Source organism: Gouania willdenowi, chromosome 24 (genome assembly GCF_900634775.1).
Source record: "Gouania willdenowi chromosome 24, fGouWil2.1, whole genome shotgun sequence".
NCBI classification, from domain to species: domain Eukaryota; kingdom Metazoa; phylum Chordata; class Actinopteri; order Blenniiformes; family Gobiesocidae; genus Gouania; species Gouania willdenowi.
Genome location: NC_041066.1, coordinates 16,970,833 through 16,997,277, shown reverse-complemented (window position 1 = coordinate 16,997,277; position 26,445 = coordinate 16,970,833). Strand labels below are relative to the sequence as shown.

At 39.9% G+C, this 26,445-nt stretch overlaps 3 protein-coding genes across 3 annotated transcripts; all 3 read left to right on the top strand.

Moving 5' to 3' along the window:
- Positions 1-875: 875 nt before the first annotated feature.
- elovl4b (ELOVL fatty acid elongase 4b) lies at positions 876-9,450 on the top strand. Its single transcript, XM_028439204.1, has 7 exons — positions 876-1,141; positions 3,784-3,875; positions 4,950-5,137; positions 5,322-5,402; positions 6,901-7,072; positions 7,187-7,314; positions 8,495-9,450. Exons 2-7 carry the CDS (start codon positions 3,809-3,811, stop codon positions 8,774-8,776), a joined length of 918 nt encoding a protein of 305 aa, XP_028295005.1. The 5' UTR covers positions 876-1,141; positions 3,784-3,808; the 3' UTR covers positions 8,777-9,450.
- A 2,335-nt stretch (positions 9,451-11,785) lies between these two features.
- Positions 11,786-18,330, top strand: LOC114457425 (protein SOGA3-like). Its single transcript, XM_028439202.1, has 8 exons — positions 11,786-12,273; positions 13,018-13,242; positions 13,372-13,530; positions 13,628-13,687; positions 15,004-15,273; positions 15,342-15,701; positions 17,225-17,887; positions 17,997-18,330. The coding sequence occupies exons 1-8, from the start codon at positions 12,139-12,141 to the stop codon at positions 18,105-18,107; spliced, it is 1,983 nt and encodes a 660-aa protein (XP_028295003.1). The 5' UTR covers positions 11,786-12,138; the 3' UTR covers positions 18,108-18,330.
- Positions 18,331-21,241: 2,911 nt separating this feature from the next.
- LOC114457426 (uncharacterized) lies at positions 21,242-26,069 on the top strand. The gene is made up of 6 exons (XM_028439203.1): positions 21,242-21,498; positions 22,726-22,999; positions 23,421-23,756; positions 24,139-24,215; positions 24,309-25,215; positions 25,301-26,069. The coding sequence occupies exons 2-6, from the start codon at positions 22,856-22,858 to the stop codon at positions 25,556-25,558; spliced, it is 1,722 nt and encodes a 573-aa protein (XP_028295004.1). The 5' UTR covers positions 21,242-21,498; positions 22,726-22,855; the 3' UTR covers positions 25,559-26,069.
- The last annotated feature ends 376 nt before the right edge of the window (positions 26,070-26,445 follow it).

The following is a 26,445-nucleotide window of genomic DNA, read 5'->3' as shown; positions in this document are numbered from 1 at the left end:
TTTCCAACCTTTTTCGGGTCGTGACCCCATTTTGATATCACGTCCGGTGACCCTAGAGCAGTTTTTTTTTCCCTCCTAGAGTTAGTATTTGATCAAGTTTATTAAAGTGTGTTATAAATACAGAGTGGCCACCTGAGATATTTTTATACAGTATTTTATTTGAAATAGATTATATTATTTGATATTCATTATGTGTGATGTATATTTGAAAATGAATAATCATTTCAAGAATTTAAAAATATAATTGTAATCAATTATTTTGTTTTTTTTAATACCAATTACCAAACCCATTTTAATTACAGGCGACCCTACATGGGGTCCCGACCTAAAGGTTGAAAAACACTGACCTAAAGGGTGTTTATAAATAAGTATTTAAAAGAGAATGCACTTTGCTTGTTTACTGCACATCTAAAAGCTATTTTTTTTAAAGAAAAAGGAAAAAAGAGGGAAAAAAGAAAGAAAAAAGAGGGTAAAAATGTAAAAAAAAAAAAGATTCTTAAACAATACATCTCCCTCTTGAATAGTATTAGAGTCGAAAAGTTGAATGATTAGATGTATATTACGTAGTCACGAGCAAAATACATCGAATACATTTGTATTATTATTTTATCTTGTTTTATTTTTTCCGACGCACTTTTAATTCATCCTTATTTGATTACCAGTCATTTACTTAATTATGTACGTTTTTCTTTCTCTTACTTTCTTACTTTTAGTGTCTATTCTTTCTATTTGTAATGTTTATCGAGCCTCTGAAAACACAAGTAATTTACAGCTGGCACACATAATTTATCTCCAACATGGGCGCGCGCGCACAAGCACGCGCAGTAGGTCGCTGCCTCTGAGCGCATGCGCAGTGCGCGCTGGCTTCCCCCAGTTCGGGAGATTGAAGGAGAAGATGCGGCTGAGCTGCCGGCACGGACCACATGCTCCATACCTGGCCCTGTGTTAGTGATAGCTTCCCCTCTTGCCTTTTATTGACTTTCTTGCCAAACTGTGTTGTCTAATGTCGCCCTGCGGAGGAGACACGGAGACGCTTTGACGGGAGAGGAAAAAAAAAAGAGAAAAACGAGGAGCAATAACGGAGACGAGTTGGGTATCAAATTGCACCGGATGTCCTTGTACGCCTCGAGATATCAACGATGTAAGTAGCTGCTTTGTTTTCATCTACACCTGTTATTTTACATGTTTTACTTAGTTAATTTGCCACGGTTGATCTCAGTAATAGAGGAAAAGCAATGCACTCATATGGGGTTTTAATTATTTAGGAAGGTCATGTTTTATTGTTTTGTTTTTATTTACGATAAATCGATTATATCGGGAAAACGTGATATTTTCTTGTTTGCAAGATAATCTTATTCCCGTCTTCATCCGCTCCCAGCACCCACCTGTTAATCCTTGGCAAAAAGGCCCATTAGAATAAACCTAAATCCCCCTGTGGAGAACAAAGTGTAATGGATTCAATGGGGCTATATTTAAAACATTATATATATATATATATATATATATATATATATATATATATATATATATATATATATATATATATATATATATAATCCCAATGAAAAAATTAAAAAATGAGGACTGGGGAACTATTTAGTTTTTCTATCTATAAGTTAAGTGTTGTCTTCTTTACTACATTATTTTGATCATTGTGAAGTTGGATTTGTTTTAACCGCAAAAGTTTAAATGTTTAACTCAGTGTTTTTTAACCTTGGGGTCGGGACCCCATGTAGGGTCACCTGGAGTTTAAATGGGGTTGTCTGAAATGTCTAGTAATTCGTTAAAAAAATAAAGAATAAATGACTGATTAGATCTTTTTTCTTTTCTTAATTATTATTCTTTTACCAATTGAAACAACACTACATTTTAGACAACTGTATTCTATACTTTATTGTTATATATATATATATATATATATATATATATATATATATATATATATATATATATATAAATATAAATCTATTTAAAAATAATAATGTGCAGTATAAACATATCTGAGCTGGCACGACTTGTTATTAATGCTGGCAACTCTGTATTTATAATTAAGTATCACAAACTTCATCAAAAACTAATTAAATAATGAAAAAAAGGTTGAGAACCACTGGTTTAACTGAACACATGCAAATTTAATCAGCACATCCTTGTTCAGTGTTGTATAGCAGAGGACTGGGGCCTAAAACGACTGATAACCATCTAACATACTTGTGGATCGTTGGGCATTTGTACTTAGGCTTCCTGTCCTAAGCTTGTCGATCAATTGAGTCTTTAAGCCACTTGAGCGGTCACAGCGAAAACCTGCTGACACATGTGGGCCCAGTCTTTTTGTCTGCTGTCCGACTCCGTTTAACCCTCTGGATCCTGTTTGAGTGTGTGTACGTTGATTTAATAAAAAAATAAATAAAAAAAACTCCTGTCAAAGTCATCCATTGTTAGGCACGCTACATGGAAACATAGGTTAAATAACTCAGCCCCTCACTGCCAATAAACATGCAGTAAATGCTGTAATTTACTGTGTAACAGTGTAATTATCAATTTAAAGGGTGCCTGAGTCAAAATCATTAATTCTATCTGTCTAAACATGTTGGTACTGTTTATTTGATTATTCTGCTTGTTGTGTATTTGTGCAGTATTTACAGGGTGGTGTATAAATGTATTAATAAATATCATATTTTTCTTGAAACTAAGCAGTGCCGGTAAAATTATGATTTGTGGAAAATAAAAAAAGAATATTGAAAAAGATGAAAGAAAAAAAAAGACTAAAATGTAAGAAACAAGAAAGGTTCAAAGTAATAATAAGAAAACTACCAACCAAACTAGCACTTTGGAGAAGAAAGTGTTTATTTGTATGGTTGCCATACGGACAACCCCCGGTGCTATTGTTACGGCTACCGAAGTATAAGTACGTAGCATCTTAGGGTTAGGTTATAACCCAATACTGCAACAATTTTTAGGGTTAGGGTTAGGTTAAGGGTAGGGCTGGGCGATTTTGCCTAAAAAAAATCTCAGATTTTTTAAAGATAAATTCCAGTTTCGATTTGATTTTCAAAAATTTTAAAAATGTCTGCAGACATCAGATATACTGTCAAAAGTGCAACTTTATTGCTGTGATTGTCCTCAAGAGTTTAAATGCATAGAACAATCCCAAAATAAAAAGTAAATGAGGCTCTGTCATTCAACTGTTTCAAGCTTTAACCCAGGTTTAAGCAAAAGTGCAACAGCAACTTCACAGCAGCTTAAATTTTCTGATTAAGAAATCACATAACTACATATTCTATAACATATAATATTACAATTAAAAAAATAATAAACTCATCACTTAGCATCTCAGAATAGTGCGAATAAAAAATTAAACATGGCTGTGGCACACATATAGCCTACTCAAAGGGTAAACAAAGAGGGGACTGGCTCACATCGGAAAGCGAAAAAGTCCGAAAAAACTGTGGTGGGAAAAAAAAACCCAAAACATTTTAATCTCGAATTTGCAAAATAAAAATAATTTTTATCTACAAATTTGATTAATCGGTCAAATTGATTTTTTTGCCCAGCCCTAGTGTAGGGTAAAGTTTAGTCTTAGTCACGTGACCTAAACTGGCCAAATAGGGGCGCTGTGTATGGATAGAATGTTGGTATATTGATACAGCAATCGTACGGATAGCCACTGCCTTTGGAGAACGGGTTAAAAAACAAATTTTAAGCTATCAGGTCCTATTGAAAGGTAATGTATTGCTGTAATTGAAATGTTGATTGATGTTTTTTCATGTCTTTCCTATCCCACAGTGTAATCAGGAGCAAAGGCAGAGCCATGGAGGTGGTAACACATTTTGTGAATGACACTGTAGAGTTTTACAAATGGAGCCTTACTATAGCAGGTAAGAACACTTCCTTGAAGCTCCGCTGTTTATCCAGCTTATTCTCGCGCTGCTATTTTGGATATGCTAATACTGACTACTTCGGATCAATGGGGAATGAATTAAATTCACTAGCGATGTAAAGATTGATCGTGAGGCAGTTAAAAATCAATTCAAAGGTGTCACGGTTCAAATCAATACTCTGAAATTGAATAAAATAAAATAATTATTTTTTTTTTTTTTACAGCAGAAGGCGCTATCTATTTAGAATTTGAAATTCAGGCCGCACCACCATGTTTTAAATCAGAAGTGTGGAAGCATTTTGGCTTCCCCAAGACAAAATGAAAGAGGTGAGAAAGAAAGAACATGTGAAATCCAAGGTAAGAGGGTCACAGAGAGGAAAGTGAGAAACAAGAGAGAGAGAATTAAAGCCATAGTTAGTTTATTTAAATCATTTATTTGATATGGGATTTGTTTAAAAGTCCAATTGCTAAGGCACAAAATACATTTTCAGTTGCACTTTTAAAAAGAAAAGAAACTATTATGCAGTTTTTTCATTAGTTTACTGTAGAGCCAGAAATGAATAGGCTTCTTCTTCATTTGTACTATTTCTTTATTTATTTAATTCAGGATTTATTTTTAATTAAATTGCATTGTTTTGCATAGTTTATCAAGCGATTCATTAGACAAAGATAAAAGAAAATAGCACAGTATTTTTATTTTTGAAGAAAAAAAAAAAAGAATCTTTTTCAGTCATCATTTGTCTACACTCTCATTTGGTAAAATAAATCGCGAGAGAATCGTATCGTGAACCCAGTATCGTGAATCAAATCGTATCAGGAGTTGAGTGAATCGTTACATCTCTTAAATTTCCTAACAATTACATTTATCTAGCAGTGAAAACCTGGTCTTTCTTGTGGTTTATTCACACACACACTGTTTCACTTTATCTGACAACATGGATTAGGAATCATATTAAAGCAGTAATGATTTCATTAATTAGATTTTTTTTTTTTTACCATTAATTACATATTTACCCACACAAGTTTTTTAATTGTCGTGCTGAAATGTTTGCTCTCTTCATTTCCCTTTCAGACAAACGAGTGCAGAGCTGGCCAATGATGGCCTCTCCCATTCCCACTCTGGCCATCAGCTGCCTGTATTTGATCTTCCTATGGGCGGGGCCTAGATTTATGCAGGACCGCCAGCCCTACACACTCAGGAAGACCCTCATAGTGTACAACTTCAGCATGGTGGTCCTAAACTTCTACATCGCCAAAGAGGTCAGTAGCTGTGAGACCATGTGACTGTCGTGTCAGTCCTGTTGCACCTCAAGACTCTCATGTGTGTATAAGTTTTGTTAAAGACAACTCCTCCCCCTGCTTTTATATTTGTCAGTAAAGCATAATATTGTTTATTACAGATGTTTTATCAAGTCTCCCATTGACGTTTTTGTCTTCTCATCAGCTCCTAATAGGTTCAAGAGCAGCTGGATACAGCTACCTCTGTCAACCTGTCAACTACTCCAATGATGTCAATGAAGTCAGGGTGAGTGCTTTACCACTACAGATACCACTGGGTATCCATTATGACTTCCCGAATCGTTTGGATTTGATTTACATGTGCCTGATTCAATTCCATTCACGATTTAATCCCATTTTCAATCCGGTTAAGGTTATTTCAGTCACACTACCAATTTTACTTAAATATGGAAGAGATTATCAGGGAAATGATGCTGTAATCGGTAGAAAGTAACTCACAATAATAACAGTTTACATTAAAGGTGCGTTCACACCAAACGCGACTGTAGTTGCTTAATTCACCCATGATGAGTCGCTTGAACATAGTTGCGCTTTTTGCTTGCTTCATCTACCCCAGTGACGTGATTAACAATTAAAAACACAAAAACAGTCACATATTTACATGTGTACTATTAAAATATTTAAGAAAACGTTGTATGGTTGGTTTACATTCATTTATCACGTCCCAGGAACTCTGTCGTAAAGATTGCGAGTGAAGGGAGTGACATAGTCTACGTGTATGTGTTGAAAGAATCCGAAAAGATCATGTGAAAAGATAGGGCACTGACAGTGACGTAGGGAGAAACCTCATTGCCGTTTGGATGTCGCGACATCACTCTAAGTCGCTTGAAAAGTTCAAAATTTTGAACTTTGAGTGACGTCATGGGAGGTTGCTTGACGTGGCGTCATTTAACATTCATTTTAATGTAATCTAGTTGCTGAAATCACATTTGGTGTGAACGCACCTTATGGATGAGCCCACAGCACTGCATTATACACGGTAGAACAGACGTATTAAGTGTTCGATATTAGGATTTTATTAATCAATATCAGGCAACAAAAAGGAAAATCGATGATTTCATTTTTTTTCCTTCAACCCAGCTCTATCTACCAGTTAAACCACAAAACCAATTGTAATCAATATGCTCACTCTGTGGAAGGCGTGGATGTTTAGTCACAAAATTCTCCTTTTCCTTAGCCATAATGCATCATCGTTGGTGGGAACAAGAGTAAAGACTAAGAGATAAAAGGTCATCTCTTCATTGTTTTAGGACACACGAAAGGCGGGACCAGTTGATCTCACCACCGTCAAACTCCTCCCACTAACAGCCACAGGGCCACAGCTTAAAGGACAGGCTTGTATGAGAGCCAGAGTGAGATTTGATTGTACAAACAACCAACTTTAAAAGTTCATTTCATTCTTTCTGTCTTTTTAATAAAATAAATGTGTCTAGTTAACATTCCCACAGGTTTTTTTTTTACAATAATTATCACGCATTAAAACATATTTTTAGATTATTTTTTTGTCCAAGTGTAAAAATGTCTCTTAACAATAAAGTCATGCATTGCAGCGTTTCACTTTAACTGTCTTGGATCAGGAGAGGCTGTGAGTAGATGAGCCTTAACTGACCTGAGCCTCCACTGTTGCCTGCTACAGATTTAACCTCCCATATGTTGGAAATGTATTGGCACACGCTCCTACTGCTGATAAATAATCTACTCCTGCCTGTTTTTGTTGTTCATAGATAGCATCTGCTCTGTGGTGGTACTACATCTCCAAAGGAGTGGAGTTTTTGGATACAGTCTTTTTCATACTGAGGAAGAAGTTCAACCAGGTCAGCTTCCTCCATGTCTACCACCACTGCACCATGTTCATCCTCTGGTGGATCGGCATCAAGTGGGTCCCTGGTGGACAATGTGAGTCATTTTCAGGTTTCTGTTTGTCTCACCGTCTATAAAAAGTTAGTTTCATACAAGTTTTTTTGTAGTTTTGTAGCTGAGGTTTAATCCAAGTTTGACCTTTTTTTGCAGCATTTTTTGGAGCAACCATTAACTCTTCCATCCACGTAGCCATGTATGGTTACTATGGCCTGGCAGCCCTGGGACCTATGATGCAGAAGTACCTCTGGTGGAAGAAATATCTCACCATTATTCAAATGGTAGGCATTTCTTTTACTGTTGCACCAATCAGTTTTTAAATAATTCCATAAATGATCAATATAGTTGTAGTTAACAGGGTTTTCTGATACAATTTCCTTTACCTGCCTTTGACAGACAGAATGTTTAGAGTCTCTGTTTAAAGCTTTACTCATTTACTTATTTTTATGCTGTGGTTTACTAGTTTACCATAAACCAACCCTTTACATGCTAATAAAAGTTTTTACTTCCTGCTGTGTACGAATTTACAATAAAACTGAATCAAATCACAGGATACAGTAATTTAACCACCTTTCACACTTTGACTTGATTAAGTTAATCATATGATGATGGAACAAACAACAGGGGATGACTGGCTGCTCAAAGTGTTAAAAGTATAGCAGTTTTGGGAGCTCTTGGAAAAACATCAATGCATCAAAAAATTGCTTTTTAATGATTTGGCCATTCTAATATTCTTCATTCCTCATTTTGATTTTTTCAATTTTGGAGTGCCTGGTTTCCCCATTTTTTTTTTTTGGCACATAAGATGATAGTTATTTTTATTTATTTATTTATTTATCTTCATTTTAAACTATTGGGTGCCTTTTAAAAAATTGACTCATTCAATTGTATTAATGAGACATTTATTACCACATTGTACTCATGTTAAATTGAGATGCAGTACAAAACAGTGTATAACTATTAATTTTCATAAATATTGAGAATTTACGTCATAGGCCTGACTTTGATTTGCATTTAACTTTATAATTCCAGCAAGTTCCTTTTCTCTTCTTTTTTGAAATAATGTTTCATTTATTCAGACAGCTTTTTTCAGAAAATGTACTTTGAAATTGACTTTGATCTCCCGACTTGTTTGGACTGCCAAGTGTCAGTCTTCCTCAGAGTCATCTACTGATTGCTTTGATGTATCAAAGCAAGCCTTTGAAAGATCAAAGTTGAAGAAAAAGATGAAACCATAACATATTGCATATGACTTTACATAATGATTTCCATCAAAGTAATCAGACCATATATATTTATTGTAAATTTAATAAGTAATTCTAATGAAATGTGTACTGTGAGAAAAGGTAATGCATTACAAGTGATTACAAACCAAGCAAAGGATTTTCAAACAATGTTAATGTTTTAATAATTTTGTGCCATTTAAGTCTATTTTATTGGTTGTTTTCCATCTTTTTACAGATCCAATTCCATGTAACCATTGGACACGCCGGCCACTCCCTCTACACCGGCTGTCCCTTCCCATGCTGGATGCAGTGGGCCCTGATCGCTTACGCCGTCACCTTCATCATCCTCTTCGCCAACTTCTACTACCACGCGTACAGACGCAAACCCTCAGCCTTCCAGAAAGAAAGCAAACTAGTGGCAAACGGCACGTCGGCGGTAACTAACGGTCACAGCAAGGTGGAAGAGGTGCAGAGTAATGGAAAGAAGCAAAGGAAAGGAAGAGCTAAAAAGGAGTAAAGAGGAAGAATAAAAAGAAAGAGGATGATTAATAAAGAGTTGAAAGCAGAAAGCCCGTTACTACAAGTATTGTAGAAGGATGGGATGTGGGACCAACATGAGAGGGTAACTAGGCAGTGGGTGTAGATTTGTGGGTGTGTGTGGGGGGTTCTGTTTTAAAGAAGAAAAAAAGGAGTATTTCTTATTTCATTGCTGTGTTTCAATCAAAAGAAGCTTAATTGCGGGGCACGTTGGCCCCCTCTGTCCAGCCGTGTTTGGGAATCGAACCAAAAATCTTACGGGACCTCTAACCTGCATCAGCATCTACCAAAACTCACCACCAACTTTTGTACTCGTGTGCTTAACTAGTCTTTATTATGCAATTTCTTTTTCTAGTGCTCTAAAAGAGTTTTTGTCTTAAGTTAAGTTACGCAATCCAGTTAAGAACAATCCAAAGCTTTTCGTTAGTCAAATTACATTTCATATGTGTCCCGTGCTGTTGCTATTAAGCTGCACTATTTACCAAATTATCATGGACGTGTTCATTGTGGATTGTTTTAAAAAAAAATAACACCTCTGGCATGAAATAATAGGTTTTTTTTAGTATTTAAGAAAATTTGTGAATTTCTTTGTTATATTGCATATTTTTGTGCGTCTTTTTTCAGTGTAGCTGAGGTGCAACAATAAGAGACTGCCTCACTGCCACATAGGAAGAAATTGAAACGTGTCCTGAAAACCGCTTTTTTTTTTTTTTTTAAAGAAATGAAAAGTTACTGACATTGTCTCATGGAAAGAGGAACATGCACACAGCTTCCTGGCTGTGTGCACGTACAACTCCAATAAAGACAATGTTAGCATCACTTGAGTTGTCATTTTTGTGTTATGAGTGCACAAAACATTCAAAATCTATTAAAGTTGTTGACAACCATTGGTCAATGCAACTTATATTGATTTACGCTCTCTCCCATCCTTTTTTGAGATTGCTAGAATGTAAAGAGCTTCTATAGGTGTGTGTGTGTGAGAAAGAGAAAGAGGTAGAGAAAGGCCACATCGCTGCCCTGTCCAGACAGATCTGCCCTAATCTTTAAAGGTAAATTGGCTTTAGCTCCAAAAGAGCTTATTTCCACGTCACTCCATGAGTTACCCAGGAAAGCAGGTCACTGGAAGAGAAGCCTCCACTAATCTGCCTTCAGGTTGTTCCTCCATCTCTCCACCTGTGTATATATGCAGTGACTGGGGACATTAATGTGACTTACGGGAAAACTGGCGATTCTTTAATTAAATTTAAAACTGTGCAATTATTCAGGTTCTATTATCACTCTGTGTTTTCTTTACAAGTTACCACCCTTTTTTTCCCACCACAAAACAACAGCGCAGCCAGGCTCAGTGGTACAATAAATACAGGTCATATTTACTTTCCTGTCCATCACATCCTGTTTCTGTAAGTTCAGGTGATTCTTATCTTTCTTATTACTCAAGATTAATTGCTATTTATTTATAGCTTTTGAGTGTCAAGTTGTAGCCGGAAATTGGCACCGGCAGACCCCCACCACCCTGACAAACAGGAACAAGTGTGTCTGAAAATGGATGGATGGATAGATGGAGTGTCATGTTGTTCTCCTATTGTGGTAACTTGGATCTTTGGCATGTCCTTTTCCATTTACTCTCTCTCTGAAGGCTCACACTGGAGCTGGAGCACCACTACCACCTGTCTCTTTCCATCCAGTGTACCAGGATTGAGTTAGAAAGGTTGTAGGGTGTAGATGTGAATGATAGGAGGGGTGAGGTGAGGGAGAGGTGGTGCATTTGTCCTCCTCAGGGACACACAGGGATCTAAGCCAGGGACTAATGGGATTGCAAGGAGGGCCGAGGCTTTTCTTTCAAAGGCATTTAGAACAGGTCACTATAACCTGTATCCCTCCTCCTGCTGTACAGATGCACTCAGTCAGACCAGCAACTCTAAACTGGTCATTATAATAAATATTAACCAATGCAGAACTAATCCAATTAATGTTTAAAACAGTAATATGAAGAAAAACATCATTGCACTCTTCTTTATATATAAATATTCTTGAAGGTAGATTTTGAGAACACATGCTGGAGGGTGAATGGGTCAGTTTGCAAGACTGAAATCCTTACAAACCTGACCTGTCACTGCCTCATCTCATTAGTTATCATATGACTGAGGAAGGACTAGTAAGGAGTTCATCCTGACCCAACAAAGTGGAAACAGTCAGCGTTTTACTGTTGTTGGAGCTGATGTGGTTTCTATGCAAATATCGCCCTCTACCGGCTGAAATGGATGGATGGATGGATGGATGAAGAGATATAGGCCTACTGTAGTTTGTTCTCAACACGTGGGACCCCCAAAAAGTGAATGCTGTGCTTTTATTTTGAAGGGTATTTTTTATGGACTTAATTTGGTAATTAATTTGTTCAATCATTTTCTAGTATTTGACCTAACAAGTATGCTAAGTAGTAACAAATACATAGTCAATAAAAAAAAAAAGTTTTTACTTTTACTAATACTTTTTGAACTTTTGAATGAAAACTTTGCAATTGAGAATATCTTTACCAGCATCCCTCTGCCAAAAAATATAAGTTTACAAATGAATGTAATTTACACAATTTTATAGTAAAGCTTGTTTTATAAAGTTGCTCTCGTGTACTGGTCTTTCCCGATCAGTTCAACATAGAGTATGAAAATAAACACAAAATGGCAAAACAAGAAGGTTTGATATCTACAAAAATCTGCACGCATTTCACAGCAAAGTAAGGGTGGAAGAAGTTTGTTTTTGTTATTTTGCAATCGTGCCCTTTTCCCTGAGAAACACTCTTGCATTGTTTCGAAAAACATAAAACTACGTTCTGACCAATGGCAATCAACTTCTCACAGCAGTGGAAAAAAAAATCCTCCTATGCACAGTCCTCAAACGCGCTCTTACTTTGAAAATATCAACTTCCGGTCCGACCAGGCTTGATTCGTGTGGTGAAACTATTGGTGAAACTCTGTGAACTGTAGCTGAGGGCGGCCGCTGGGGGCGCTGTAGATCATATAGCGGACAGTCACACAGTCACCGGCCTATCCGCCCAACTCTACCCAGGAAGAGGCGTCCTAGCGAGCCCACAGACCCCCGGGGCTGCCCAGGGTCTCCTCTGTTCACTGACCAGCCTTACCAACCAGGCTAAGGTAGAGGCCTACACACCGGGGAGACGCGGAGGCGGAAGCGTTTTATCCCCCGGGTGGTGCTGAGGCTGGGCCTGTGTCTGCAAACAGGGCGGATGCTGAACATCATTATTGACATTTTGCTAGAAGCTCGATACGAGGATGCTGGAAAGCTGAACTGATTCACTCCACACACCGAAGGAGCCGCTGAGCCAGGATGCAGACCCAAAGCGGCCCTTCCCCGGGCGAACCGGAGCCGGCTACAGAGGCGGGGTCCCTGCCCCAGCAGGACCAGGACCAGGCCTACGAGGACGAGATGGAGCGACTGCTGGATGAGAACGAAGACCTAAAGGTGTGGTTTAGACTCAAAGAAAACCACAATATATCTACATCAGTCCGTATTTCAAGACCAAACCAGGCCTTATTTTAGGATTTATTTTTTTAAATAAATATTTGTAGACATTTCTGTTCATTCCACTATCGTTTATCTCTCACTGGAAAACACATCAATTGGCTAAACTGCAAATACCCAGGCTACAAATAACTAATTGTGCATTGATTCAGTGGAATTACTAGAATCACAATGATCTTGTTTGTGTTTCGCTGAAATGACAAAAAAAATCTGCACAAAATGCACAAAATTCACAAAAGCTGTGAAGTATCCATGGAGTGGTCCAAAAGACAAAACTAAGGCTTTCTATTTTGTATGACAAAAATGGACCCGTTTATTATTAACCAATTGGTTACATACATTTTAACCTTCAACATAATATCTACAATTGAATAAATATAATATATTATATATCGGAGAATTTAGATATAGTCCGATAAAATACAATATTCGTTTTCTGGTGATATCGGACCAATATCAATATCGGTTCGGGACTCCCCTAATCTCTGATAAGACTTCATTGAGTAAAAAATATTGAGATTTATATCATGTATTGCTATTTTGAGAAAAAATATTGAGTTATGGGTTATAGTCTTTATCGTCCAGCCCTACTATATACAGTATATATAATACTAGAGAGCGTATGCAAATTTTAAACCAACTAATTCCGCTCCCTCATGCTGATTTTTTCTTGAATTCTTTTAGTGTGAGATTGAAGAAATGAGGACTGAAATGGATGAGATGAGAGACACTTTCTACGAGGAGGACACGTGTCAGCTCCAGGAGATGAGGCACGAGTTAGAGAGAGCCAATAAAAACTGCCGGATCCTGCAGTATCGTCTGCGGAAGGCTGAGAGAAAGCGGCTGCGCTACGCCCAGACGGGCGAGGTTGATGAAGAGCTGCTCAGGAGTCTGGAGCAAGACCTGAAGGTAGGATGATGGAGATAGTGAAAGAAAGCACCCTTGCTGCTGAAGAATCAATAACTGTGGTATTATGCACTAATTATTAGATTTTCTGAAGCCACAATTTTTTTTGCCAACTTGCTGCGTTTTCTGCAGGTAGCGAAGGATGTGTCTGTGCGGCTGCACCACGAGCTGGAAAAAGTGGAGGAGAAGCGCACAAAGACAGAAGAGGAGAACGAGAAACTGAGACAGAAACTCATTGAGGTGGAAGTGACCAAGCAAGCTCTGCAGAATGAGTTGGACAAGACCAAAGAGGTTGGAAAACAGTTGGACACACCCATTACAGAGCCATACCCATCTCTGCCCATTGTTTTTCTATTATTAAAAGGTGCCTGTTCTTTTATACTTTTAGAAAAGAAGGGGGAGCAAAGACATCCAAAAAGACAAAAAAGCAGCACAGACTCCAACTGAGGTGAGGACCGGATCTCTTTTATGAGATATTTGCTTTTCCCGCTAAAACAACTCTCACAAAGTGACATCTGTTTTTTTACAAACTGTGATTTGATTTCTCTTAGAATCAAATTGGACTAAAATAAATCTAATAAGGGCGCACGGTGGCTTAGTGGTTAGCACGTCCGCCTCACAGCAAGAAGGTCCAGGGTTCAAGCCCTGGGGTGGACTTGGGTCCTTTCTGTGTGGAGTTTGCATGTTCTCCCCGTGCTGCGGCTTCCTCCCACAATCCAAAAACATGACTGTAAGGTTGATTGGAGTCTCTAAATTGCCCATAGGAGTGAATGAGAGTGAATGGTTGTCTGTGTCTGTGTTGCCCTGTGATGGACTGGCGCCCTGTCCAGGGTGTACCCCCGCCAAGCGCCCTATGAGAGCCGGAAATTGGCACCGGCAGACCCCCGCGACCCTGTTAAACGGGAATAAGCGGGTATGAAAATGGATGGATGGATGGATAAATCTAATAATTACATAATATTCTTAATCCAACCCTGGCAATTCAGACCTCAGGCCTACAGAGTGTAAACGTTTATCCTTCACTCACTTAAATCTACAATTGTCTCTGCTCCAGACTCACTCGCTGAGTTTTAAGGATTAGGTTTTAACCATTTTTACTCCAATGAATGAGCTCTAAGTTTTAGGCAGTGTTTGAAATAGCATACTCTGTACTATACACTACAAACTCAATGAGTATATACTATAAGTATGATTAAAATGATGACCGATGATGAGAGTTCCCACTGAAGAATACTTCCAAGTTTTCCCAAGATTGAACCTACGACAACAAAAAGCTGAGTCTAAATATCTCTGTTGATTCTCCACCTTTGAAAGTTCTGAAATCATTTTAAGCGAGAAAGTGACCAATCCATAAAACACACGTATACACATCTCATGCCAACATTTCAGAGATTTTCGGAGGCCCGCCATTGTGCTACTGACAAAACCTCCAGTTAAGTCCAACACAAGAGCCCTATTTACAAAAGCATTAAAAAACGAATGGAAGACAAGGAGATGCTTTTGTTTTGAAAAGATGTTTGATTTTTAGCTTGAAGTTGGTCCCAGGATGATTTTACATTCCACTTGCAATGCATCATGGGGGTTTGAGTAGTGTGCCCACTGTGCATACTTGAAAACTGTCCCGATATAGTATTTCTCGCGTACTTTCTATACTATCTAATGTGAACGCACTACATACTCATTTTGACGTCAGACTTATTATGAGTAGTACGTTAGGATGACATTTGGAACACAGCCTTACTGTCCAATCTCTTCATGTTCAAGGAGGACAACGAGGACCTTAAGTGCCAGCTAGCTTTCATTAAAGAAGAAGCCGTCCTCATGAGGAAGAAAGCAGCCAAGATCGACAAGGAGAAAGATGGTCTCGAGCAAGAGCTGCAAAAGTACCGCTCGTTCTACGGAGAACTGGACAGCACCCACCCAAAAGGTGAGGCAGGAGGACCTCCAACCACCCGGGAGTCTGAACTGAAGCTGCGGCTTCGGTTGGTGGAAGAAGAAGCCAACATCCTAGGAAGAAAAATAGTCGAGTTAGAGGTAAGAGTAGTAGATGCTTTTTGAGCGTTACTACGAGGCCAAAGATTAATTGATGTTCGTCCACACAGGTTGAGAACCGTGGCCTGAGGTCAGAACTCGATGACCTCAGAGGAGAAGGAGATGGCGCTGGGAGCTCTGGGACGGACGCAGCGGGCACGGGGAGAGGTCTGGGCGACGATCTGACGGAGCTTCGACAGCAGCTGCAGCTGGTTGAGGATGAGGCGGAGCTACTGAGGAGGAACCTGGCCGACGCTGAGGACCAGAACAAGAGGGTGACGGCGGAGCTGAACAAGCTACGCTTTAAGGCCGGCACACATGAAGGAGGGGGCCGGCATGGAGGAGGGGCGGGGCTGGATGCAGCCAAGGCAGAAGCTCTGCAGGAGGAGCTGAAAACTGCAAGATTACAAATCAATGATCTGAGCGGCAAGGTAGGAAAGATCCTAGTTACAGTGTCGCCTCAAGAACAGACCATAAACTTACTGTAATTAGGTGTTTTTTTTAATATTAAATCATGTAATCCACTCACTTATTTAACCTGTTTGGTTTCTTTATATAGGTTTATTTATATCAACCTTTGAGTCGGGACCCCATGTGGGGTCGCCCGGAGTTTAAATGGGGTCGCCTGAAATGTCTAGTAATTGATTTAAAAAAAATAAATACTGATTAGAAATAGTTTTAAATTATTATTATTTTTCAAATTAAAAGACAATCTTAAACAAGAAATGTTGTTGTTATTATTATTATAACTAAATCTATATATATATATACACATATATAATAATAATAATTTTATGCAGTTAAAAAATATCTGAGGTGGAATGATTTGTCAATAACTCTGGCTCTGTATTTGTAAATACAGTATAACCAAAATAATAATAAAAAAAAGTAATTGTAGAAAAAAAGTCTTCAGGGTCACCAGATATTCCAGATATGAAAATGGGGTCACCATCCAAAAAAGGTTGGGAACCACTATATTAGATGATCATTTTGGGGAAATTTAGTTTTTTTTTTTTTTTTGCTTGAAACGGTCTTAGAAGTTTGAGAAATGCACACATACAAACATTAAAACAAATCTATGAGGAATACACTACAGATTTATCTGATATAAAAACATAATGTCCAGTTAATAAAATCCATCAATATACCAACTATACAATTCAACTTTGTGAACACAAGTCTGTGTGCGTGTGCACACGTTAAAACTGGTTTCTGCCGTACAAGGAGCAGCGCAACACATGGATCATTTAAAATTAGAAAAATAGTAATGAGCCAATGTAGATAAAACACTGTACCATAATATAGTTTTTATATTTCTAGATATATGTATTAATATGTAATATGTACTTCACAGAACAGGGTTCTCACTAGGAATTTTTCACAGCGTAGGGGATCGCGAGGCGTACGAGCTCTGAAGGCCAAAATTTGTTTAGCAAATTGCCTGTATTAAATAGACGTTGCGGCTGATGTATTTGTTTCTGGGTTATGCTGATTAAAAAGAGAGTTCAAACAACACCGGCATGCCAGAAAGTCCCTTTTGTGTCCAAGTGTGCAACAGTTATTATGACAGTACTGATTGAAAAAGGAAAAAAACAACAGAAAAGCCCCCTACGCTGGTTGAAACACACCGTAGGGGATCAAAATAATGCCTTAGGGGGTCAAAATCGCAGTGTAGGGGGCTCCTACACTCAACAACAGCACTGGCGAGAACCCTGGAGGAGTAATTATAATAATAAAACATTTTTGTAATGCACTTTACATTTGATACCAAATCTCAAAGTGCTACAGGATTAAAAAATAAATAAATAAATAAATAAAACACAACATATATTAAAAGATAGGACTAAAAGAGGCATTAACTGTTAAAATAAGTTTCTGTAAAAAGGTGATATTTAAGTTTTTTTCTACCTGTCTACCTAGTAATACCCAGCTACCTATCTCTCTCTCTCATTAGGTCATGCAGCTTCAGTACGAGAACCGTGTGCTTCTCTCCAACATGCAGCGTTATGACCTGGCCTCCCACCTCTCACTAAGGCCCAGCCCACGGGACAGCGACGCAGAGAGCGATGCTGGCGGCGCGGCTAGTGGGCGCCGCGAGAGCGACGAGGACTCCACCTCCTCCCGCCTGGTTCCTCCTCACCGCAAGCGCGAGGGTCCCGTCGGTGGGGAAAGTGACTCAGACGAGGTGAGGAACAATAACGGTAGCAGCAGATGCCTGACGCCCACTAGAGGCCTGTACACGCCCACTGGGCCTGAGGGCGCCGCCTCCTCCGCCTTGTCCCGGTTTCTGCCGAGCGGGCGCTGCAGCTTGCGTGAAAGGCAGCAGATGATAGACATCAGAGTGGAGGCCGAGCGACTCGTCCGCACCATCGACCGGCTCATCGCTGACACAGCAACTATCATCTCGGAGGCCAGAGTCTACGTATCCAACGGCGACCTGATGTTTGGGAGGGCGGGGGAGGAGGGAGGAGAGGACGACGGGAGCAGGATCAGGGAACATGAGCTGCTGTATCGCATCAATGCTCAGATGAAGGCCTTTCGAAAGGAGCTGCAGGCGTTTATTGACAGACTGGAAGTGCCCAGGCTGGAGGACAGGGAGACGGAGGAGCCAATGTCGGTGAGACAAAGACTAAATATCCTTCTGAAAGTGTCTCACACACCAAATCCTAATTCTGCTTCTTCTTCAATATTTGAAAAACCCTCCCTTTCCATCGTCTTCCGCCCAGATGTTCCAGCCCATCATTTTGCTCATCCTCATCCTCGTCTTATTCTCATCCCTTTCTTATGCCACCATCTTCAAACTTGTCTTTCTTTTTACTCTTTTCTTTGTTCTGTGATTTTTGCCACCGGGTTGTTCTCATCATCCCTTGTTTGTCTGTTTTTTGTTTTGCTGTTGATTTTTGTTCCCATCCCTGCATCCTTTGTTGCCAAGGCAATCAGAAGCACAGAAAAAGCTCAGCACTCGCCAAGGCTGCACCTACGTATGTGGAAGTGTGGCTATTCGCAACCCTGGATCTACCTTCATCATTCTACACCAGTCAATCTGCTCATCCGCTGCTGAAGAAGGTGAGTCATGAAGTGACTCATTAGACTTTGTTAATATCACCTCTGCAGATGAAGAGGTTTTAATTCCTTCATTTTGAATTTGCTTTTCAGTATCACATGCCATTAACAGAATAAGTAGTTATTTAAAGCTATGTTGACATTGGTGGCAGCAAATTGCAAAGCAGACTTTGCATTTCTAAGTAATGGCTGGATCCAAATTTGCTGTCCCTTTTTGTTGATATTCATTTAAAGCAGAACTAAGTAACTTTTTCACCTTAATAAATCCTTCTCAAATTCTCTGTGAGGGTAATACAAGTGTTTATGGGGTGATTGGGGGGTCTTTCATCTCTCCCTGCTGTCTCTGGCCAGAAAATCGCACTTGCAACTTTCCCTGCCTCCGACCCGGTGTCAAGACGTACTGCTTTACGGCAGCCTAATACAAACTAATGCTATTATGGCCAGCCCCGTGGCTGCACACGGTTGTCTACAAATTCACTTTTCTCAAACTTATATCATGGCGGAGCCAGCAAAAAAAGGCAGAGAAGACCTTTGTCCAAGGAACGGAGCAACTCCATGCAGTGACACCTCAGCAGCAACACAGCAATCACACACACTGTCATCACAGCAACAGGCACACACACACTCACAACCCAGCGCTCCATCAGGCAGCACACACACACATCCATCCATCCATTTCAGAGCCGCTTTGTCAGCACACAAACACATCACCCACATGTCCACACTCCCTTCCGTATTACTCCCACATCATTTATTTTACTTGTCTCTCTTCCTCATACTGTTCACATGGTCACGAGTGGATATCTGTGACAGATGTTTCGGAGGCATCAGTTTGTGGCTCTGCTGGCAATAAGAAACATATACAGTACCTCTCCTTATGGCCTAGTAATAGTGTTGCACTTTGACCATTCGTGTTTTTTTGTTTCTGTTTTTTTGTTATACATTTTGTCCGCAAAAAAACGTCTAACCAACCTCACCATGCTGAGAAAATAAGGATTAAAAACTGTGTCCCTTCAGTGCTCATTGTCATTTGCAAAGAATCAGAAATGTTTTATTGACCAAGTACAGTTTTTAGAACAGCACAAGGAATCTGACTTGGTAGTCGGTGTGCAAAAAGGGAAAGTGAAGCTACTGTAAAATAAGGTTAAAGCTGCTGCAAACAATTTTTTTTTTTTAAATCAGATAAATCCATAGGCCTCATAGATCCATAAATTGAAGATCATTTGTTCAAAATTAAAGTAAAAGGTTGAAATTACTGCTCGAAAGTTTTTCATCTCCACCGTACACACTCTGTTCATGGCATTTTTGGAAAACTTTTGTGCATTGTGTTGTTGGATGTGGAGTCGTGTAGACAGATGAAAAGTAGTGTTTTTAGTTTATTCTTACAGGGATTTCTCTGTAATCTGAATCCTTGCCTGGCAGGAAATGCAAGAAATCACAGTAAGAATTAAGGAAAACACTTCTTTGCATCCGTTTACAGGACTCCACATCCCACAATGCAATGCGCAAATCTTTTCCAAAAATGTAAATGAAAGTGTTTAAGGTGGAGATAAAAACAAACCTTTGAGTAGGGCTGGGCAATATATCGAGATTCAAGATATATCGAGTTTTCCATTTTGGCGATATAAAAATTACAGTATTGCCTATATTGAAATATTTTTATTTTATAGATTATTTTGGATTAAAATATTTATTTTAGGAGTTGCTGATTTTGCTACTTCTCAGAACAGCATGAAAAGCTCAGTTAGGTGGAATTCTGAGTGCGTCCTAACCCAGACCTTCCTCTAAACAAGCCACACTACAGAACTCACTCACACGTGCTGTCCCTTAGAGGAGAAAAAGCCAAAAGTGGGACATATTGTGCAGCTGTTTGTTAAATAAATGTGCCTTTGTGACATTTTTCATCAGCATATTTAACCTAGAATTGTAATAAAAATGTTTTATCTCCAGCAGCTTTAAGTATAATTTCCGTCTGTACTTACATTGCCTTTCTATATGCTTGGTGTCCTGGTGTGACTGCTCTGTACATAAATATACAGTCCAATCTCCCGTGTCAGGTCATGACAGCAGAGATGCCCTCTTTGTTTTTAGAACCTTCCTCCTGCTGCCGTGACGTGATGAACATTTCCTTTAAACCCTGAGGGCTTTTTAATTTATTAGGGAACAGAGCAGGTGAAGGAAGGAATTCTGATCATCATGTCAAGCGGCAAATGTCAGATGTTGTTAAAGCGATTTCCCCAGCTGGAGCCCTGATTAGAGGCAGGCATTAGGAGTTGATGGACTGGTAGATGACTGGTAGCAACTGCAGGAGGATGAGTCAAGAACACAGACTGGAGTATGGGTTACTCTAGGACGCTGCGTGCTCACTCAGATTATACACATTAAGGTTCCTTTCAGCACTCTGAAGTTAAAAACAATCCCAATCCTTTGCTGATTGCATGCTCTGATGATTATTTCTAGTCCAAGTCCCTTTTTCTAGAGGAAGCCAGAGGATTTCAGTTTTGACCGGGATACTAAAAATGCCAATAATGCCATTAAATTGCCTTCTAGTCTCATATTCTCGTGACTATCCTCAATAAAGATATTATTGACTGTGACACTTTATTAGTCACTGTGTCACCCGCGCTCATTTGGCTTCCCTTAGATAAATTATTTGCAAGAGGACACGGTCACAAGACCAGATCTGCCCAAGCATCCTAAAAACAGAGTAGCAACAGAGATGCCCATTGGTCCGGAGTGTTCAGCAGCTGAAATAGCTATGTAAACACTTTCTCTCTCTCTCTGTCTCTCTCTCTCCGTGAGCCCTTGTAATTATAGCCAGGAGGCTGGTGACGACAGTTGTCCTATCGAGACCTCATGCTGGAATAAATTTGACATTATGAGACCAGATCCCGCCTCCAAAGGCACACCCACGTAAACTCTGAGGGGCAGTATAAAGTCTTGGTACGCCGTCTGGAACAAAAGTTGTTTACCCCTTCGCTCTACAGCTGGAGGAAGGGGGCTCTTTAAATCCACTCATCAGGGTTTTACGTAACAGAGCGGAGGAAAAGAGAAAGGGAAGCACTGGGCAGAGGGGACTTGACTACAAGGGGAATTTGCCACAGAGTGGAACTGCTTACTGGGACAAGAGAACAAGCAGTGGATTTTTTACTGGATCAGAGCAGGGTAAGAACAGCTGCTGATTTTAAAGCACAGTTTGGTCAAGAATTTAAGCAAAATAAGTTCATTTAAATAATTATAACTCCCTAAATGTTATAAATAAATACACAGTAAATAAATGTCTAACCATGACGTTATCTGAAATGTCAACTGGGAGTTATTCATAATAAAGAATTTTTCATATTTTGATCAAATTTTTCAAACTTGAGTGGGAGTTATTTTAAGATTTATTTATTTTTTCGTCTTGTATTTACTCTTACCACTGCTTGCGCTGGGACCTGATCACCGACCATAGTTACAAGATTATTAATATCCCTATGCTTACATCACAGGACGGTGAGATGTAGCTTGTTATTCTGGCACTTCAACCAAGCTTGTAACACCCAACCGTGGTTGCAGCGACAACAACAACAAAACGTAGGTAGATTAGTTGCCAAAAGCTGTGACGCTGTCACCACCAGGCTGATTTAAAGGATCTGAATAGAAATTCATCAGAGACGCGGCACAGAACAAAAAAAAAAAGCTAAAGGATGAAGAGCTTGTTGAAGTTTATTGCTAAAGTCTTCTCAAGAGTCAATAATGAGAAATATGCATCAGGAAGTTATGGTTATGTTCAACAAAATAGAGATTTAATACCACTTTCAGGTGTTGGACTGGAATCATTGGGAAGTATTAGGTTTAAACAAACAGGTGATGGACCTCTGATGGCAAACATTGCAAGAAGTGGGAACAGTGGCAATGCCTTTAGGCTTACAGAAGTGGGACCATGTGAGCACATCTACAGTAGGTCAGGTTCCAAGAAAACCAATAACTTATTGCATGCTTGAGATGTTTTTCTTCACATGTAGTGAGGTGTACAAAGACAGGCAGGAGGTCAAAGTAACCAAGAGTCTAAACACTTGCCGTAGTGCTGTCATGCAATATTCTTGTCCCCACGTGCTGAGGAGCTGTGCTTACACGGCTGTTAATTTTGCCAAAGAATGCCAAAGTGCAGAGCTGTAAATATCTGGCCTTAGCATGAAGGAACAAAATAATTACAAGTTAGTTCAATATGGTAATTAATTCTGATTTGATTGTACCAGGCCATCATGTTTGAAAGTACTGCAATATCAGACATATCTGATGCCAAATAGCACAACAAGACAAGCGTGAATTTGTCAACAAAATTTTAATGATGGGATGTGCAAATCATTAACATATCATTGCTTGTCCCACTTGTATTTAACTCTGCAGTGCTTCCAGTGCTACCGATCCTTTGGCCCCCCACTGGGAACCCTCCATTGACCTCTGACAGGAAAGTGAAACAGGAGTAAGGGGAAACCACCATTTAAAAAGAGCTCTGGGTATCTGAACTGCCTGTGTCATGGCAGCCATCGAACTGGAGCTCGGGCTGGAGCACGGCAGCCGGGGCTGGGGGCAGCAGAGGCCGGAACTCATGGACAACTTTGACTCAGAAATGCAAGAGTGGGAGGACCAGCTTCAAGATATCCAGAGGAAAATTGAAGAGGTAGGACATTTGTGCTACACAGATTTAAAAAACAAAAATCTCAATGGTTGGTGTTAATTCCTTCATTGTTTTAATGTATGTATGTAATAAACTTGAAAGCTCCCAGAATAGTTCAACCTCAAAACCTTAGACAAATGCTAACAAGCTAATTAAGGTGTGATACGCTGACAGACAAGCTAAACCCGCAGAGTTTAAGAACTTATCCTAAAAGAAGTATTAAAGCATGCAGTGAGAAACAGATGCTTGTGCAAAGTGGGTATGTACAGCATGTGCTTCCCATAAAGAAAGGGATAAAAATTGTAGATAGAAATGTGATGTTCTTAAAAGATTTATGTACTTTTTTTCCTAGACCACTCATACAAAGAAAGTTACCCTAAGAATACATTATTGACTCAGTTGTGTTTGTTGTTCTGTCCTTTAGCTGTATCATGATGTGCAAGCCCGTAGGGGAGCTAATGAAACCCCCACTGACAACCAGAAAAATGGTGGTCCATTGGATTGTGAACTAGGGTACCATGGAAATTGCCTTTTTCCGCCCGGGCATCACAGAGAGAACCATCCTGGAGCTACAAATGTACAACCTCATTATAGCAATGGCTGTAACAATGGCCCTAATGGGTACAGCTACCCTGGAGGCCACCAAAATGGATATGGATACTGCCATCCCAACAACGTTTCAGAGATCGAAAACTTGTTGCAGGATTACTTGGGGAAAGGGAAAGCAATAAGCCGCAAGAACAATGGAGTCCGTCACGTGGTAAGTAGGCCCATTAGTCCGCTCACGTTTTCTTGTATTTGCGACTCATTCTGTTGGCATTTGCACATCTGAAGAAACCAGATAAGGTGGACGTGCTCTGAGTCAAAGCTGGTGTTCCGTCAGAACATATTGATTACAGATTCCTTTAAGTCTGCTTGCATCGACAGGTCGCAAAATAGGAGTTGGTTTCACATTCTGACCCAACTCTTGCACTTTCCTAACGCAAAAACACCAAGACGCTAAACTCCTAAAATCTTTGCGAGGTTATATTTGAGCTTTCCTCAGGGGTTAATTACTTGCCAGTGATATTGAAAAAGTCATAATTTCTTTCAATACGAATGTTTATGTTGAGGGTAATGATATGTTCTCTGATGTCTTTCAGCACTTTAGTGACACGATCAATGTGAGTCAAGATGCTGCACTCCAGGATAAGGCATTACGAGCTTTTGAAGATGAAAGGTGAGACTTTTACTGATTTGTTCATTTAGATTCTTATGAGTTTAGGTAAATTTAAGGGTTTTTCATTTCTTCTGTTTTAATTTTCTTGACCAGGCTCAGACAAGACAAGTGTTTGGGTGGTTTTGAAGGGACTGAAAATAAGAAAAACCGAGGGTCACATCCAAAGAGTTCCCCCTGCAGAGAGAGTTCCCCTAACAAGGAAAACACAGGTGCAAAGCCCCCTCTTGGTCAAAGGGATGTTTCGTCCACACAGGCAAGATCACAGGTTCCTGTTATCACAACTGAATCTCCTGCTTTGGAACGGAAAACTTTTGGTCCTGGAGTTCTGGGAGAAAGAAAGTGCAACAGTCCCTCCGTTCTCAGGAAGTTTGGAGCCATGCTACAAGAAAATGAAGGTAAAACACTTACTGAATCAGGGGTGGTGACCAATCAAGGACCTACCCCAGAGGCAAAGTGCCCAACTCCTAGCTGTCAGCGCAGAGCTTTGGGAGCCACTGCAGTTACAGGCAAAGTGCCAATGCGTGTGCCTACCCAGAGAGGCCAAACCGATTCTGAAGCGCTGACAGCAGAGATAGAGCCAGGCCAAGAATGGGGGTTAGCCTTGGACTCCTGTCGCCAAAATTACAAGGATCAGAGAGGGGGCTACAGCTGTACCAAAGTGTCCCAGCCCAGTCCCCATCAGACCCAGAGGCGACCACAGGTGGCTGGGAGCCCAAAGATTAGACCAAGGGCTAACAGTGGGGCTGACAGAGATGGAGGACTGCCTGCAAGGAAGCCTGTGGTCCAACATATGGAGCCCAAAATGGACTACAGGGTCTCAAGTGCTTCACCTGGTGCCCCAAGAATCCAGAGGGGAGGGTTAGTGGAAAGGGAATTGTTAAGCTCTGGCCAAAAAATGGATGAAGGACTTATTGAGCTGCTGGATATGTTGGAGATCCAACATGAGTATGGTTCAAGTTCCAAAACAGGATACAGTTCTTACAAACAGGAGCCCCAACAGGTAGGGGTTGTAACAGTCATTTTATTGCCTAATCTTGATAGAAGTCAACACGCTGACGCCTTTTTAAAAAATGTTTTTCCAACAGGTCAACCAACCTAAGGTTATGCCAGCAATACCCAGAAAGATTTTCTCTCGTCCCGCACGGCCAGCCAACCAGCGGCCTCCTTCCAGGTGGGCCAGTCAGACCCCCTCTGCCAGAATCATGGCACCATCAGGCCCAATCTATCGCCCCCCAAGTCCCCGGACTCGCACCCCAAGCCCTATGACCAGGACATCAAGTCCGGCACTGAAGCAGCGACCCGTCATTTCTTATTCTCTTCAGCCAGAGACCGTCATCATGTGATTGTTTGGGGTTTTCTTTTTTCCTCTGGGGCAACTCCAAGTGTAAATAGTACGAACATTTCCAAAGAACCAAGTGCTTTCTGTGAGCAACAGAGAAATTCTTACTATTAAGACATTTCCAGTGCTGCTATTGCTTTAAAGTCCTTCTGTGCCTATCGCTTACATCGCTATCCTTCATCTCTCCCTTTAATCTATATTCCCTTTTTTCTAATTACCCTCCGATGGTTTCTGTGTGTTACAATTTTGCATGCAACCCTGGTTTAAGGATGTATGCTCATAAGTTTTGTCCTCACAGATGCTATATTGAAAAAAATAGTTCAACCTGGGCTCCATTGGCAACAGATTAAGTTGCAACTGTTCTCCCCAGCATGAACGTGTTAACCGTCAGCAACAGTGTGTTTGGATTTATCATATTGTCTAAATATATTTAAGATGTTCAGAAACAGCTGAGGCAAAGATGACACCATGTCTTTAATGTATTTTTCTTGGTAATAAATATGACAGTGCTTTGACATTGTGACTCCGCCTCTCTATGATACAGCATTAAATCATCCTGGTATAACAGTCATGTATTTATAGTAAACACCAAGCACAACATATGACAAGTCAATCGTGCATGTCAGAGCTCAAGTTGTGTTGATTAAAATTAGATAGTCGCCGTTATAAACACACCATAATTAACTGATTGCATAAGAAACTTCACAAGTCATTGCCACAGATACTGGTACATGCTATGGTGTTGTGTGCATTTAATTATATATATATAAAAAAAACATTTCTCATAAGCCATACTATAAGATACCATAACACAACAGTATCCATCCAAAAGCAGTTATATTGCTCATCGTTATCAGTCTATCTTGTGTCCAGCCTGGGAGATTGCGTTCC

Coding starts and splice junctions, on each gene's coding strand:
- elovl4b (XM_028439204.1), top strand. CDS start 3,809: ATGGAGGTGGTAACACATTTTGTGAATGACACTGTAGAGTTTTACAAA. Junction 5,138..5,321: donor ACTTCTACATCGCCAAAGAG/GTCAGTAGCTGT, acceptor TCTTCTCATCAG/CTCCTAATAGGTTCAAGAGC. Junction 7,315..8,494: donor ATCTCACCATTATTCAAATG/GTAGGCATTTCT, acceptor ATCTTTTTACAG/ATCCAATTCCATGTAACCAT.
- LOC114457425 (XM_028439202.1), top strand. CDS start 12,139: ATGCAGACCCAAAGCGGCCCTTCCCCGGGCGAACCGGAGCCGGCTACA. Junction 12,274..13,017: donor ATGAGAACGAAGACCTAAAG/GTGTGGTTTAGA, acceptor GAATTCTTTTAG/TGTGAGATTGAAGAAATGAG. Junction 17,888..17,996: donor AGACGGAGGAGCCAATGTCG/GTGAGACAAAGA, acceptor TCTTCCGCCCAG/ATGTTCCAGCCCATCATTTT.
- LOC114457426 (XM_028439203.1), top strand. CDS start 22,856: ATGGCAGCCATCGAACTGGAGCTCGGGCTGGAGCACGGCAGCCGGGGC. Junction 23,000..23,420: donor TCCAGAGGAAAATTGAAGAG/GTAGGACATTTG, acceptor TCTGTCCTTTAG/CTGTATCATGATGTGCAAGC. Junction 23,757..24,138: donor ACAATGGAGTCCGTCACGTG/GTAAGTAGGCCC, acceptor GATGTCTTTCAG/CACTTTAGTGACACGATCAA.